Source organism: Mastigoproctus giganteus, chromosome 8 (assembly GCF_048544385.1).
Source record: "Mastigoproctus giganteus isolate SK-2022 chromosome 8, ASM4854438v1, whole genome shotgun sequence".
NCBI lineage: Eukaryota > Metazoa > Arthropoda > Arachnida > Uropygi > Thelyphonidae > Mastigoproctus > Mastigoproctus giganteus.
Window position 1 is genome coordinate 121,469,633 of NC_143582.1, and position 15,110 is coordinate 121,484,742.

The window sequence follows — 15,110 nt, forward strand, 5'->3', positions numbered from 1 at the left end:
CTTCATTATTGAAATACCTAAATAAACAACTGCTTTTTTAAAGGTTTTTTTCTCATGTTACCTTTTCATTAATAAAATTTTTGCAATATATTTTTTTAATTTCAAATCCTTTTAATTGGCTATCAAGTGCAAATTGTTTATAGATTTATTATAATTTGTTTATAGACTTTTTCTCTGGCACACATTCAATTAAAACCCATTATAATTATACCTCAATCAGCATGGTTTCGCATAACACGGAATAGTTTCAGTACCAATTATCAGTGCTATGCGAGGTATTGCTGTGTGTGTGTGTGTTTAATGTCAACTTGACTGCGTAATATGTATTATTCTGCATAACCACCAACTAGTGTTATTATTGCAATTAAGTATACTACAGGCAACCCCCCCGTATTACCTGTACTTTAGTGTATTCTCAATTAAATTGAATTTGAATGGAAGTCTTGTCTCAGACTAGAGCAGCAAAGCAAAGGGCTCAAAGTAACGGGAGTGCTGTGGTTTGGGGGGGGCGCAGTTTTCATCTGAATCGCTGTTTTATGAAATGTACTACTTGTTTTTGATATATGGAATCTATCTGGAATGCAGGATGTGATACAGCCAAGGGGAATGTCTTTGTGTGTTTGATGTAAAGAGTGTGAGGATATTAAGCATCAACTCTGCCATTCTGATGGATACCCAGTAAAAATGTCTAGTGGTAAAACTGCCATTTTTCAAAAATTAATTAAGAAAAAAATTAATCAATCTCACAAGGAGCTCATTAATGGCATTTGTATATTTAAATTAGTGTTAGCATACATGCATAAAGTGCCTATTGTCTTCACTATGTCCCTCCATCTTTCTGCATGTAACAACTCAACTCCTAATAGATGATTTTTGATAAAATTTTATATTTAGGTTGATTAGAAAAATTTGTGAAACTTCATTAAAATCAGAGCAATAGAAATCCAGCAATTATTTTATGTCCATACATCTGCACGTAATAACTTGACCTCCAGTGAATGGATTTTCATGAAATTTTATATTTATCTCTAATACATATCCATCCTTCCCAAATATTATTAAAATCGGATGAATAGAAATACAGCAATTATTATTTCTTTGTCTGCCCATCTGCATGCAATAACTTTACTTCCAATGGATAAATTTTCGTGAAGTTTTATATGTGGGTCTTTTAGAATGATTTGGTGAACCATCCCAAAATTATATACAAATCATGTATTGTTATTATTTGCTGATGTACCTGAAATGTAATGCACTGCATACATTAACTAACTTATTTTTTTGTATTGGTAGGTGTGCTAATTAGCAATTACATTTGTTTGAAAACATGGAAGGCAATATTCATTTGCAATAGAGAATTAGCAAAATAGCAGAATATGCCAATTTTGCTGGCTTCCTGGCAAACTAAATTTGAAATAAATGAAAATGGAAGTAAATATTAACTTCCATTAGATGCCACTGTATGGCATCTAATGGAAGTTAATTTTTAACTATTCATGTGCAGAGTACACAAATGTATCCTCTTGCAAATGTTTAAAATTACTTGTGTTTAGCAGTTTTTTAAACCTTGGCAGGTTGTAGGTAAAACAGCCCACTAAAGAAAGGACTAGGAAAAAAAGGCTAGAGATAAAAAAAAAAAGGACCGAACAGCCATTTAAAATGATCAAACACATTCATTTCGTTATCTATTTTTATCAAAAGAACAAGCAGGCAAGCAAATGCACAGTACTCAGTTTAATTCTAATTATTACCAACTGCTAATGTAAAATTTTATAACAGCTAATAAAGTGTGATTGTTGGATAAATTTGAAGAAATATAAAACAGTATACAGCAGGCCCTCGTTATGCTGTTTTTATATTATAACTCATATCTCACTCTAATGCTGTCACAACTCACTATAATGCTCTTTTACCAGCGTACAGATTGAATTTTTGGCATGTTTAATGAAAACTTTTCATCTGATGTAGTCGATAGCTTGAAAATGAATAGTAGTTTCCTACGCTGACTTGTGAAATTTTCTCGCATGCTAATTTAATTGCACTATGGTGACTTGTGCAATATTTGCATTATATGCATTTATCCGAAGCCTAGTTATCACTCAGTACAGTGTTAGACATCGTCCGTATTGGATAGTTTACTCGAACATTGTATCATAATTAATGCAACGCAGCTACATTTTCGAAGGTTAATAATGGCTGATAAGAATTAAAAACGAACAAAGTCTGGACATGGTACGAAGCCTACTAAGGTAAGAAAAATACTGTATTTGAAAATTAAATTATAAGTTTCGAAGTGAATCGATTCTATTCCACGACAAGTGGATGTGTGCAATAATTTAGGACTGGCAGGTTCAACTGTAAGAACAATTATAAAGAATTAATTTTAGCAGCGAGAAAGACAGCTGTTCCACTATAAGCAACTAGGCCGACTATTATAATTGAAATGGAGGGACTTCTAAATAATTTTATTGAAGATAATATCCACCGCACAATTCCATCAAGTTAAATATTATTAAAGAAAAAGTGATTAGCCTATATGATGATCTGAAGGGGAAAAAAAAAATGTGGAACCATTTAAAGCTAGTAAGGGCTGGTAAGATGGATTTAAAATCCAGGGAGAAGCCGCAAGTGCAGATCAAGGAGGCGAAACTTTCAAAAAAGAACTTCTAAAAATTATTGAAGAGTGGTGTTAAACTTCTCAACAAGTTTTTAACATAGATGAAACAGGACTTTTTTGGAAACGAAAAGAAGTTTCATATTGAAAGAAGGAAAAAAAAGCATGCCAGGCTTCAAAGCGGTGAAGGATCGATTGACTTTATTGTTGGGTGGTACCACTGCGGGGATTTTAAAGTAAAACCCCTTTTAGTTTACTAGGAAGACGGTCAAAGTACAACCCAAAATTGACCAAAGTTACGAAAACTCGACAGCCCAGTGCCATCGGATAATTCATGATTTTAAGTGTAATTTTGATATGTAAAGTAGTTACTTACCACATAATTATACACACACACACACACACACACACACACACGTATGTAATGGAGAATATTTTACATGTACAAATTTTTTATATTAAATATTTTGACCGACATTTGCATGTCTTTTCGCTACTGTTTATTATTGATTAAGAAATATCCTATGGCATGATTGCGACTCACAAATACGTATGTTACATTACGGGAATATGGTGCTCACTTAGCACTGATTCACTTAGTGCTCTGTTTCTTGGGAACAAATTATCAGCGTTAAGCGGGGGTCACCTGTATTTAGAATCTGTATATTGTGAGGTAGTCAGAAGCAAAAGTATAATTAGAGTGGGAGTAACTACAGACCAGAAGATAATGAGGAGTATGACTTGAGTCTACATGTAGATGGAATGGGCAAGCAAGTGCGAATGTCTTTTTATGAGTGACTTCAATCTTCTCCATATTGAGTGGAATAAATGGGAGGAAAAAAATTTTTTAAATAAACTTGATAATTAATTATACCATCATTTAAGAGAAAATACTAGGGGTAAGAATATTCTTGACCTCATCATTACTCACAAACGAGATGACATCAGTGCTTAAAGTATGGAAACTATTGGCAGGTAGTGACCATGCAGTTGTTAGTTGGAAGATGAAGAAAGATGTTGCAGTAGTTAAAAGTAAAGGCACAGGTTATAATTTCAGAAGAGGGAACTATGACAGTTTCAAGGCACTGTATGGCATCTATTAATTGGACATATTGCAAAGGGAGGGTGAATACATTTGAATTATAGAATACCTTTAAATCAAAAATCAAAGAAGTCATGAGTGCATACATACCATTAAGAAAATATTGCATGAGGAAGATGCTAAAGTAGATGAATGCAGAGCTGGTTGATCTAATGGAGCAGAAAAAGATAGCATGGGATAGTTACAGAGTGATGAAAAGTAGTGAAGCCTACAACAACTACAAGTTGATCTGTAACAGTGCCACAAAGTTAGGGAGGTGAAGACTGAGTATGAGAAATCACTGGCGAGGAGAGCAGAGAATGGGGACAAAATTTTTCATATATATGAATACAAAGAAGAAAATAAATCCAATTGGACTCTTGTGTACTGAGTGTGGGGAAAGTATTAGATACCTAGCTGTTGAATTGAATAGGTATTTTCTTTGCATTGGTCTTTATTGATGAAAGACTATGCTGAAGAGAGGCTGACCCACGTGAAATTACTGATTTCAAGATTACTTATGACTTTATTAGAAAAGCTTTAGAGCATAAAGGTAAATAAGGCTTCCAGAAGTTGATAGTATATAACTGTAATTTTGAGGGGGGTGGGTGCCAGCTTGTTTTCAACCATTAGAGACAGTGATTCAGAGTGCAATCCATGGACATTTAGAAAGAAATGGCATTCTGAATAACACACAACATAATTTTGTTAAGGGAAAATCGTGGTTAACTAATCTAGTAAGCTATTTGACTTTTGGCAAAGTATTTGACTCTGGAGAGATTCCAAGACTGATTGCTTGGTGGCTGCAGGCAGAAGACAGAGTTGGGATCAGTGTATATTCTTCAGATTGGTGTAATGTCTGAAGAGGAGACCCAGAGGTTTGGTTCTTGGACCACTGTTGTTTCTGAATTTCTATAAATGATATCAACAAAGGGATTAAGGGCATGATGTCAAAATTTGCGGTTGATGTAAAGATTGGGAGAGTTGTTAATGATCATTGCTAAGCAGTACTCCTTCAGGATGACTTGAACAGGCTTCAGGAATGGTCAGAAAAGTGGCAGCTAAGTTTTAATGCAACAAAATGCAAGATCTTGCACTTGGGGAGTTACAATATGTGCAGGTAAGAATTTTTCCAAGTGGTGTAAACAGGTGTCCAGGAAAGTCCACGGTGGCCTATCGATCTATCAAACATTATCCTGTGGACATAAGGGAGATCATAATCCCACTGTATAAGGCAATTGCAAGACCACATTAGAAATACTGTGTCCAAGTATGGAGACCTCATCTGAAAAAAAGACAATTGAGCTTCTTGAAAGGGTCCAAAGATGGGCAACTCCAAGAGGAAAGACATTGTGTGGGCTATAGAACTTGGTAACCAGGCACCTCAGAGGGATCTGATTGATTTGTAATTTATAAGATTCTGAGAGGGCTTGGTAAAATGTGGAATTTTTATGTTACAAAGAATTTCAGAACTAGGGGCCATAAATTCAAATTATACAGGGAGAGGTTTAGACTAGATTTTAGGAAGTTTTCTTTTAGCCAGCAAGTTGTTGATTATTGGAACAAGTTGCCTTCGCAGGTAGTTGAGTCTGAGAGTTTGAAGAAAGTTAAAGATCAACTGGATTACCTTCATGAGGAGGGAAGTGCATAATTTATTTCTTATCTTTTTTCTGGCTGGTGCACTTCAAAAGTCTATAGCTTCCTTGTACTATTTGGCTAATACTAATCTAATAACAGCTGATTGAATATTACATGCTTTTTTTAATAAGGATTGTTGCCTTTTTCCTGAATTCAGGGTATTTGTTTAATTATTCTTTGATTTTTTTTATATTTTACATGCCATTCGTTTTTTCCCCCCTTTAACAGTAGTTTTTTTCTTCTATTGATACATATAGGAAATTTTTCACTTTCTTTTGAAAATGTTCTTAAGAGTAAAAAGGTAAACTGCAGCCATTATCAACTCACTGCAGGTTGTAAGCCGCCTCAACAATTTGTGTTGACGGAATTGGACTACAATCTGCCATACTGATCCAGTGCGGGTTGGCAGATCGACTGTATTTAGCAGTCATGGGGTTGAACCATAGTCTACTCAAGGAGTGTGTGCTAATGCACCACTTGTCTACGTAGGTACATGATCTTTAATTGCTTTATGGTAATTTGAATATATTTGTTCTAAAGTGTGGGCAGTGTCTGAAGTTTTATAATATTCTGAACAGTAAATTTATGCAGAGTTGTGTTCTTATTTTATTAAAGTCTTATTTGTGAAGTGTTTTATTATATTAAATCCATGTAGTATCTGTGGTTTATAATTCAAACTGAAGAGGTAAATGAACAGTTTGCAAATGTGTCTAGGTATTAGACATGATTGTTTAATTTTGTCTAAGGAAGATATTTTCAAGAGTTAGGGAGAGGTTTTTTAATAGATGGTGTTATTATTAACTATGGTTTCATTATTTAATTATAAATATTATATTAGCTTATGGCTGATGCAGTATAAGCTTCCTTTTTTTCATCACATGCTTCTGCTAATGCTAACTGGAATTTAGCTATAAGCCCTTATTATGGTTAAAAACACTTGATTCAAACAGTTTCAGTTTCTGATGATATAATAAAGCTGACCCCCTCTTCTGGGAACATTAGCATTAGTAGAGGCATATGATGCAAGAAAGCAAGCTTATGCAGCATCAGCCAAAAAAAAAAAAAAAAAAAAAACCCTTCCACTTCACCCCTCCTAATGGCACCTAATGGCATTTGTATATTTAAATTAGTGTTAGCATACATGCATAAAGTGCCTATTGTCTTCACTATGTCCCTCCATCTTTCTGCATGTAACAACTCAACTCCTAATAGATGATTTTTGATAAAATTTTATATTTAGGTTGATTAGAAAAATTTGTGAAACTTCATTAAAATCAGAGCAATAGAAATCCAGCAATTATTTTATGTCCATACATCTGCACGTAATAACTTGACCTCCAGTGAATGGATTTTCATGAAATTTTATATTTATCTCTAATACATATCCATCCTTCCCAAATATTATTAAAATCTGCTGTGGGGTATTTGTTGTTGTTAACACCCAAAGTTGGGGTCCACTCAATAGAATTTAAAAACTGTCTGAGACCACTGTCGTCACCTTTACATAAACAAAAGCCCTTGCCTTTGTCCTTGTTAGTAGTTCACCATTTAGTAAATCCCACATGAATACACTGCAGTAGTAATAGTAGAGGCATGTGATGCAAAAAAGCAAGCTTATGTAGCATCATTTTGTGTGATGCACAAAAAAAAAAAAAACATTTCACACATCCATTTCCTCTAAACGTTTGTCCAATTCCTCCTTGAATTTATTTAAACTATCAACTTCCACAACGACAGATGGAAGTTTGTTCCAGCAATCAACTACCCACTGGCTAAAGGCAAATTTCTGGACATCTATTCTTCAACTGGCTTTCCTCAATTTGAATTTATGTCCCCTAAGGTTTGTAATCTGACAAGAGGAAGAATCCGATCAGAATTCGGCATGCTCAACCCATTCAAGGCCTTATACACCTCAATCAGATCACTTCGCAGGTGCCTAGTCTCTAGATGCTGCAATTTGCAGAACTTAACCCTTTCTTGGTAAGAGGACCTCTTTGTTCACCTCACCAATCTCATAGCCCTTCGCTGTACTCGCTCAAGCAACTCTAAATCCTTCCTAAACTGAGGCCTCCTGACCTGTTTGCAGTACTGAAGGCGTGACCTGACCTGACCTGACCATTGCCTTATGCAAAGGGATAATCACCTCCTTTTCCTTACTAGCAAAATTCCTGTAAAGCATTGAACTGCTTTGGCTACCTGTCTACACTGCTCAGAAAACTTCATATCTGACTGCACAATTACTCCCAGGTCTTTTTTCTTTTCTACCACACTAAGTGTAGTACCACACAGTTGGTACGTTTCTCTAGGGTTACTTCTACCCGTGTGCATTACTTTGCATTTGTCAATATTAAACTACAGTTGCCACCTCTCAGGCTCCTGCCCAACTTTTCTAGATCCTGTTGCAGTAGCACACTGCCATTACTGTGATTGACAGCTCTGCCAACATTAGTATCATCTGCAAACTTCGATATTAAGCCTGGCATACATTCATCAATATCATTGATAAATATACAAATCAACAGTGGGCCCAACACCGAACCCTATGGGACTTCACTAATAACATTAGGGGTCAGAGCCACCTGGTGTTTTTTTTATTTAGAGTTTCTTAATAAAAGTGAAGAATCATCTTAAGTGCTGATTATAATTGGATAAAGTGTATTTCTTTTTCTCATTGTCTTTCTAACATGCTGGTGTAGAAACAATCATCCAATAAATCCACAAAAGTTCTGATGCTGTGTGAGTGACTAGTTTCAGTTAATATCTGGAAAGTTAATATTCCCAATTATAAGACATATACTGCCCCACTCTGTATAGTAGTCAGTTGTTATATTCATCACAGTCATTAGGTCTATAATATACTCCTATTCTCATTTTAGTTTACCCAGTTCTTATGTCACACCAAACTGTCCCAACAGAGCACTGTCCACCCACATCACCTATGTGCAGTTCCTTAAATTTTGTGTGCTTCTTAACTTAGAGCATTATTCATCCCTCTCCATTCTGTCCTGCCTATTCTTCCTGTACACGTTGTATTTGCCATGTTCAAATTTTACAACTGTTATGTGTGAGTAACACTACAATATTCCTACATTTTGATATCTTGACCAATACTTCAAAATGATCAAATTTTTTTAACTGAACTCTTAAGATTAGTATAAACACATGTTGCACTTAGGAACTCCATATATTTGTTGTTCCATGAGCCCCCACCCCACTTCTGCATGCCTTGTAATTCCTGACACCTTGCTTTCCAGGTTGCTGTGTGTTGCAGTAGAATCAATACATGCGTCATCACACCTCTTCTGTGGCTGCTATTAATGAATTAGTGTATGTAGCTCCTCGGGCTAGCAGTTTTCTGACTTGTGTAACACTTCTTCAATAGCATCAGCAAATCTATGTTCTTTTACCCTTGCTGTTTGAATTTATCCCTTCCCTTCCCTTTAAAAATAGTCTCCCCTGTTAACAAGAAAAGACTGTTCTGAAAAAATTGTATTTCATCAGCCTTACACAGTCTCTCCTGGGCTGAAGTGATTGACAAGGCCAATATAATGTAGTCCCTCCTATCCTGCCTGTGCAGAATTGCAGAGACTTTCCAATTTAATCCTAACTTTCAATTTTTTTCTCAGTGTTGCGCTGTACTAGTTAATAAAGTCTTTAGATCTATCTCTTAATATTGCTATTACCAACGTCTAGGATGATATCACCTTTTGTCCCCTTAAAAGATGATAGCTGCTCTACATCATCAACTATTGTCCATTACTCTAGTCCTATTCCACCTGTTCTGTTTTTTTATATAATATATTTCCCTGATAATGGTCACCAGAATAGGTATACATCCTGTGGAAAAAGCTTATTCTGCCATGTAGGTTGTTGTATCATGTGATGCACAAGCATGTGTCCAGTGTTCTGTTAGGTGGCTTAGTGATTTCATTGATTGGGCCCTCTCTTTTATTCCTTTGACGTGATCAACCCTTGTTCTTCAAGCCCCAAAGAAAACAAAAGAAGATTGCCAGGCAAGCAAAATCATCTATTTTTTCTAAGCAATTTCCATTTCCTCATTACCTCTGTGAGACACCAATGACAAGTGCCTAAATTTTATACAGCTTTGGTTTTGCAAGCTAAACGTGAACAGCTGACAAAAATACAGATGTTGACTCTCCATACACCAGATGTCATGTATGTGTCTGCGTTTCACTTTGATGATGAGTGCCTTGAAAATTACAAAAAATACAATAAAATCTCCTTTATTATTAGTTTATTTTGTTTATTTTCATTTGATATTTTTTAATTGAATTTAGCAGATTAATAGATCACTGTTTTCAATTCTTAAAAAAAAAAAAAGCTAAAAATAAATTTTTATAATTAAAACAAAAAGGGTTGTTTTACAGCTGCCACACAAGCATCTTTATTAAATTGAAAGACAGGTGACAGAAGGTTAAAAGATGGAACATAATTTTATCACTTACTTCCATGTTCAAGTTGGAAAATTATGTCCTTCAAACTGGTGTGCGCATTATGCTTTATTTTAGTGTAGAGCTGCTTGTAATATTGTTAAAGTTCTGTAGTCAATCTCCTCTGTAATAATGACTTGTTTATTAGCACAAAAAAATAAAAATCATTTTGCACAACCAACGTAAAATTTCACAACTGTAATCAAATGTACATTTTTCCAACTGTTTTAAAGTAAAATGACAGCAAACTGGTCAATGGTTTGTGCAGGGCTCCTTACCTAAGAAGCATATAGCATCTGTTACATGTTATCTTGACAGTACTTAAAAAAAATTTTAAAAAATAATCTCCTTTTTTCATTGATTACAAGCAAGTTACACAACAAATAATATCACAATTAAAAATCCTAGTAATTCGCTATACACAATAAACATAACACTGATTTTAAAGTGTAGCTTTTAGAGACCAAGCTGTATGATTGGTAATGGTGGACAGACAAGACCTTATCAATATGTTACTACCTGCAAGAAACTGACCAAATTATTGCATTAATCATCTGTTTACAAACATCTACCACAAGAAAACAGAAGGATTCTTAACATTGTGAAAATCAGCATTTTGAAAATTTGGTGAATTTAATACTAATGTTCTTACCTTGTATGGATATTTCTTTAAAATCAAAACTGGTATATTTTGGTCCTTTGAACTTTGAATTAATGAGGTTTTACTGTAAAATCAAAACCTTACTATTCCTTTTGGATCTTCTGGCTTGCCAATCAATTCTCTTCATTCTCTGGCTTGCTAATCAATGAGTAATCTGTTTCTGATTCTTATCCATAAATATCTGGGAAGTGTTCTAGGATCTCCTAAGAGGGTTAAGTGACTGGAAATAGGAGACCTGTTAGGGTAAACTTTGTTTTAAAGATACTCCAAGAAACTTCTCTAATTCTCAAACACTTTAATTCCTATTAAACAGTCTCTCCATGCAACTCTAAATACCCCTCCTGCTGGGATATGCTAAATGTCCCATATGAACTCACTCACTCACTCACTCAAGAGCTTCAGAAACCAAATGTGATGCAAATCAAATGAATTGTAATTAACTGTATATAGTGTGTGTGTAAACTTACTATCCCCAGCTGTATTATTCTGATCTTCATTAGCTCTAATTTTACCTTGTTGGTAAAAGTAGGTTATATTCTCCGTTGCATTTTTCTTTACATCTTGAATTCACTGAAGTGTTGTGTCAAAATTATATTCTCAAATGGCATAGATCACGGTTGACCAATCCCCAGATTATATTCAGAGTGATATAATCATGCAGTAGTTGTAACTTCATAATACTGATGGAAGAAAGAATTATCACACCTCAGCATTGGTAGTACACATCAAATAAATAGCATTGCTCCCTAAGGAGGAGTATATTGCTTTAGAGTAGATTTCTGACCCCTGTACTGAAGCAATTCAGAGTATAGTGTTGTAAGGAGAATTTAGAGCTTTATGGAAGGGATCCCAAAACTTTCATCTCCACAATTGTTACAGGTGATGAAACATGGGTTCATTTCTGAGATCCTGAGACCAAGCAAGAATCAATGCAATGGAAGCACAAGGGTTCTCCCCACCCAAAAAATTTTGGACACAACCTTCAGCTGACAAGATTATGGTCACCATTTTTTGTGATGATGATGAGGGAATTTTGTACATTCACTACTAAGAACACAAGCAGACAGTCACTGGGAAGTCATATGCATCTCTACTGTACAACCTAAGGGATATCATAAAAGAAAAATGCCGTGGAAAACTTTTCAGAGGTGTGCCGCTTCTTCAGGACAATGCACCAGTGCACAGGCCACATGCTGTTGCTGCTACTTTGAGAGACTGTGACTCTACAGAACTTACCCATCCACCTTATGGTCTAGATCTGGCCTCCCCAGTGATATTTCCTGTTTTGACACATCAAGAAAAAGGTTACTTTGCTTTGCTGATGATAACGAACTGAAGTCTGCTGTTTCTGCATTCTTTGATTAACAGAACAAAATTTTATTTGTTTGGTATTTCCTCATTGCTAACAAAATGAAACAAGTGTATTGAAATTCAGGGGAGTTGCATTGAAAAATAAAACCAGAATTTTGCCTTTATCTCATTTCCTTCAATAGGTAGATAGATCATTTATTGAACACCCCTCATGCATAGGTGGGGCTTTTGCCAACTCATGCAAATAAATTTATTACATGTGCTAGTTGCCTTTTAATACTTATGCCACTCTTGCTTTCTGAAGTTGAAGTGAAATTAACATTAAACTTAGCAGTAACTTGCTGGGTGCTCCAGTCCATAATTATCTAACATAATCTCTTGTTGGATTCTATTGAAGTAATACAGAGATTAATGTGATGTTTTGTTATTAATGTGTAAAGAAATTAATGTGATGTTTTGTTATTAAGGTTTATGAAATTTTTATTTTTTAAGCATTTTTATTCTGGGAGAGAGAAAAAGTACCTGCACCCTATATACCAGTCACGGAGGACCATGAGCGAATGCTTGCTGTTTTAAAAGAAAGTGACCGAGAATGGATTGCTCTTTGCCCACCACATATATCAGGTTGGTTTTTTAATGAAAATAGTTTCTAATTAAACTGGGAGAAAAAAAGTGGAAAAAAATACCAGACAGCAAATGTCAGTTTGAAACTGAGGGACGAGAAAACTAGTGTGTGATATTAACACTGAATCAGTTGCATGGTGTCGATTCAACCCTGACATTATTTCAGCAATTTGTGTTTCATATACTCCATCTATGCAGCTGAAATTCCTAATAGCTGTTTTTGAAATTGTTTTCTCTGCAGAAAATTCCAGAAATGTCAATTAATTATCGCACAATTAGGAAAAATTCATGTTTAAGTTAATTTTATGTGCACATTGATTTACATATGTCACCTTTAGTTATTAGCATTAGCAAAGGAACATGATGCAAGGCAAGCTTATATAGCATCAGCCAAAAAAAAAAAACCCGTTATTTCACTCATCCACTTGCTCCAAATGTTTGTCAAGTTCTGCCTTGAATCTATTTAAGCTATCAACTTCTACAACTACAGATGGAAGTTTGTTCCAGCAATCAACCACCCGCTGGCTAAAGGCAAGCTTCCGCACATCTATCCTTCAACCGTCTTTCCTCAATTTGATTTTATACCCTCTCAGGTGATTATTGGTGAAGAATCTATCAGGTGAAGAATCCCATCAGCATTGAACATGCTCAAACCATTCAAGGCTTTATACACCTCAATCAGATCACCTCGCAGGTGCCTAGTCTCCAGACAGTGTAATTTGCAAAACTTAAGCCTTTCTTCGTAAGAGCAACTCTTTGTTCCATTCACTAATCTTGTTGCCCTTCTCTGTACTCGTTCCAGCAGCTCTACATCCTTCTTGAAATGAGGCCTCCAGATCTGTATACAATACTCAAAGTGTGGCCTGATCATTGCCTTATACAAGGGGATAATCACCTCCTTATCCCTGCTAGAAAAATTCCTGTATATCACTGATAAGACCCCATGAGCTACTCTTGCAGGCCATCTGCACTGCTCAGAAAACTTCATATCTGGCTGCACAATTACCCCCAGGTCCTTTTCGTTCTCTACCACTCTGTGTAGTACCAGAGTTGATATGTTACTCTGGGATTACTGCTTCCCATATGTAGTACTTTATATTTGTCAATGTTAAACTTCATTTTCCACCTCTCAGCCCATCTGCTCAACTTTTCTAAATCCTGTTGCAGCAATGTACTGTCATTAGTGCCATTAACAACCATGTCAACTTTCGTATCGTCTGCATACTTGGACTTTAAGCCTGATATACCATCATCAATATCATTTATAAATTCAGAAAACAACAATGGGCCCAACAGTGAACCCTGAGTGACTCCACTACTAACATTAGTCCACAAAGAGCAGTGTCCATTGATTACCGCTCTGTCTTCTTCCACTCAACCATTCCTCCAATGCTACACTGTTCCAATTTGTGCAGCAGTCCATGTGCAACAGTATCAAAGGCTTTTCGAAGATTCAAATATGTGATATCAAAATTATTACCTGCATCCAGTTCTTTTGTGACTGCATCATAGTATCCAATCAAATTGGTCAGGCAAGACTCTCCCTTAACAAAACCATGCTGTGTCTGGGCTATAACTGAAGTTTTGTCTCTAGATGATCCTTCAATGCTTCTTTAACCAGTGCCTCCATTAATTTTGCTGGAACAGAAGTTAAACTAACAGGTCTATAATTACTTGTGTCGCCGTTTGATCTTCCTTTGTGAATTGGGGTCATGTTTGCACATCTCCAGTCCATGGGTACCTGCCCTGAGTCCAAAGAAGCTCTCATAATCATGGCTAAGAGTTTTCTTACTTCCTTTGCTGCCTCCTTTAATATAACTGGATAGATCCCATCAACTCCAGGTGCCTTTTTTATGGTTATCTTCAACAATTTCTCCTCCACTTTCCTCTCAGTTATTACAAAATCATCTAGCTCACTGCCAGAGTTTAACTCACCTCTGGCATTCCCCTCCCTGAATAACTCCTCATGAGTTATTCAGGGAGGGGAATGCAGAGTAGATGCAGAATACTCATTTAGTGTGTTAGCCACCTGAGCAGGATCAACAGTTGAACCATCAATATCCAGTGGACCAATCTGATTCATCCCTTTCCTTCTAGAATTTACATAGGTAAAGAACTCTTTGTTGTTTTTCTTTGCATCCTTTGCCAAAGATTTCATATAATCTGCCTTTGCCTGCCTAATCTCCTCTGTGACATGGTTACAGACCATCTTATATCTATCATAGGCTTCCATGTCACCCATTAATTTATGTATCCCATTCATTTTTCTTCTCTGCCATATGTCTCATTAGTTCGTCTGACATCCAGGTGCCTCCGTAGCCAGGTGGGAAGGAGCAGCAGTGCCTAGCACATGCTTCTTGATTAGACTAGGGTTCGAGCTCGTCACCACCAAATACAGAGGATGCGGAAAGGTCAGGGAATGACCACCGCATATTCCTGGAGCAATATGGCCTTAGTTGCTAATGCTCCTAAAAACCAAATAACAACAACATCTGGCATCCATTTAGGCCTAACCCTTGAACAATATTTCTTATTTGGTATGTAAAGTCTAGTAGCTTCCAAGATAATTTCTTTGAATGCTTCCCATTTTTTATTTGCTGTTGGTAACATCATCAGTTGTGCCCACCATATAGAATTTAAATACTGTCTCAGACCACTGTAGTTGCCTTTACGAAAGCAAAAATCCTTCCCTTTAGCCCTGATGGTAGTTATCTCTTTGAGTAAATCCCA

General features: G+C 35.9%; 1 protein-coding gene across 2 annotated transcripts in view; it reads left to right on the plus strand.

Annotated features, from left to right (window-relative positions):
- Positions 1-15,110, plus strand: part of LOC150081790 (flavin reductase (NADPH)) — a 115,505-nt gene that overhangs the window by 78,352 nt on the left and 22,043 nt on the right. For both annotated transcript variants that reach the window (XM_090379670.1, XM_090379671.1), the window contains one exon: positions 12,249-12,380. In XM_090379670.1, coding sequence (XP_090235796.1) covers positions 12,249-12,380 — 132 coding nt within the window. The remainder of the gene's footprint in view (positions 1-12,248; positions 12,381-15,110) is intronic.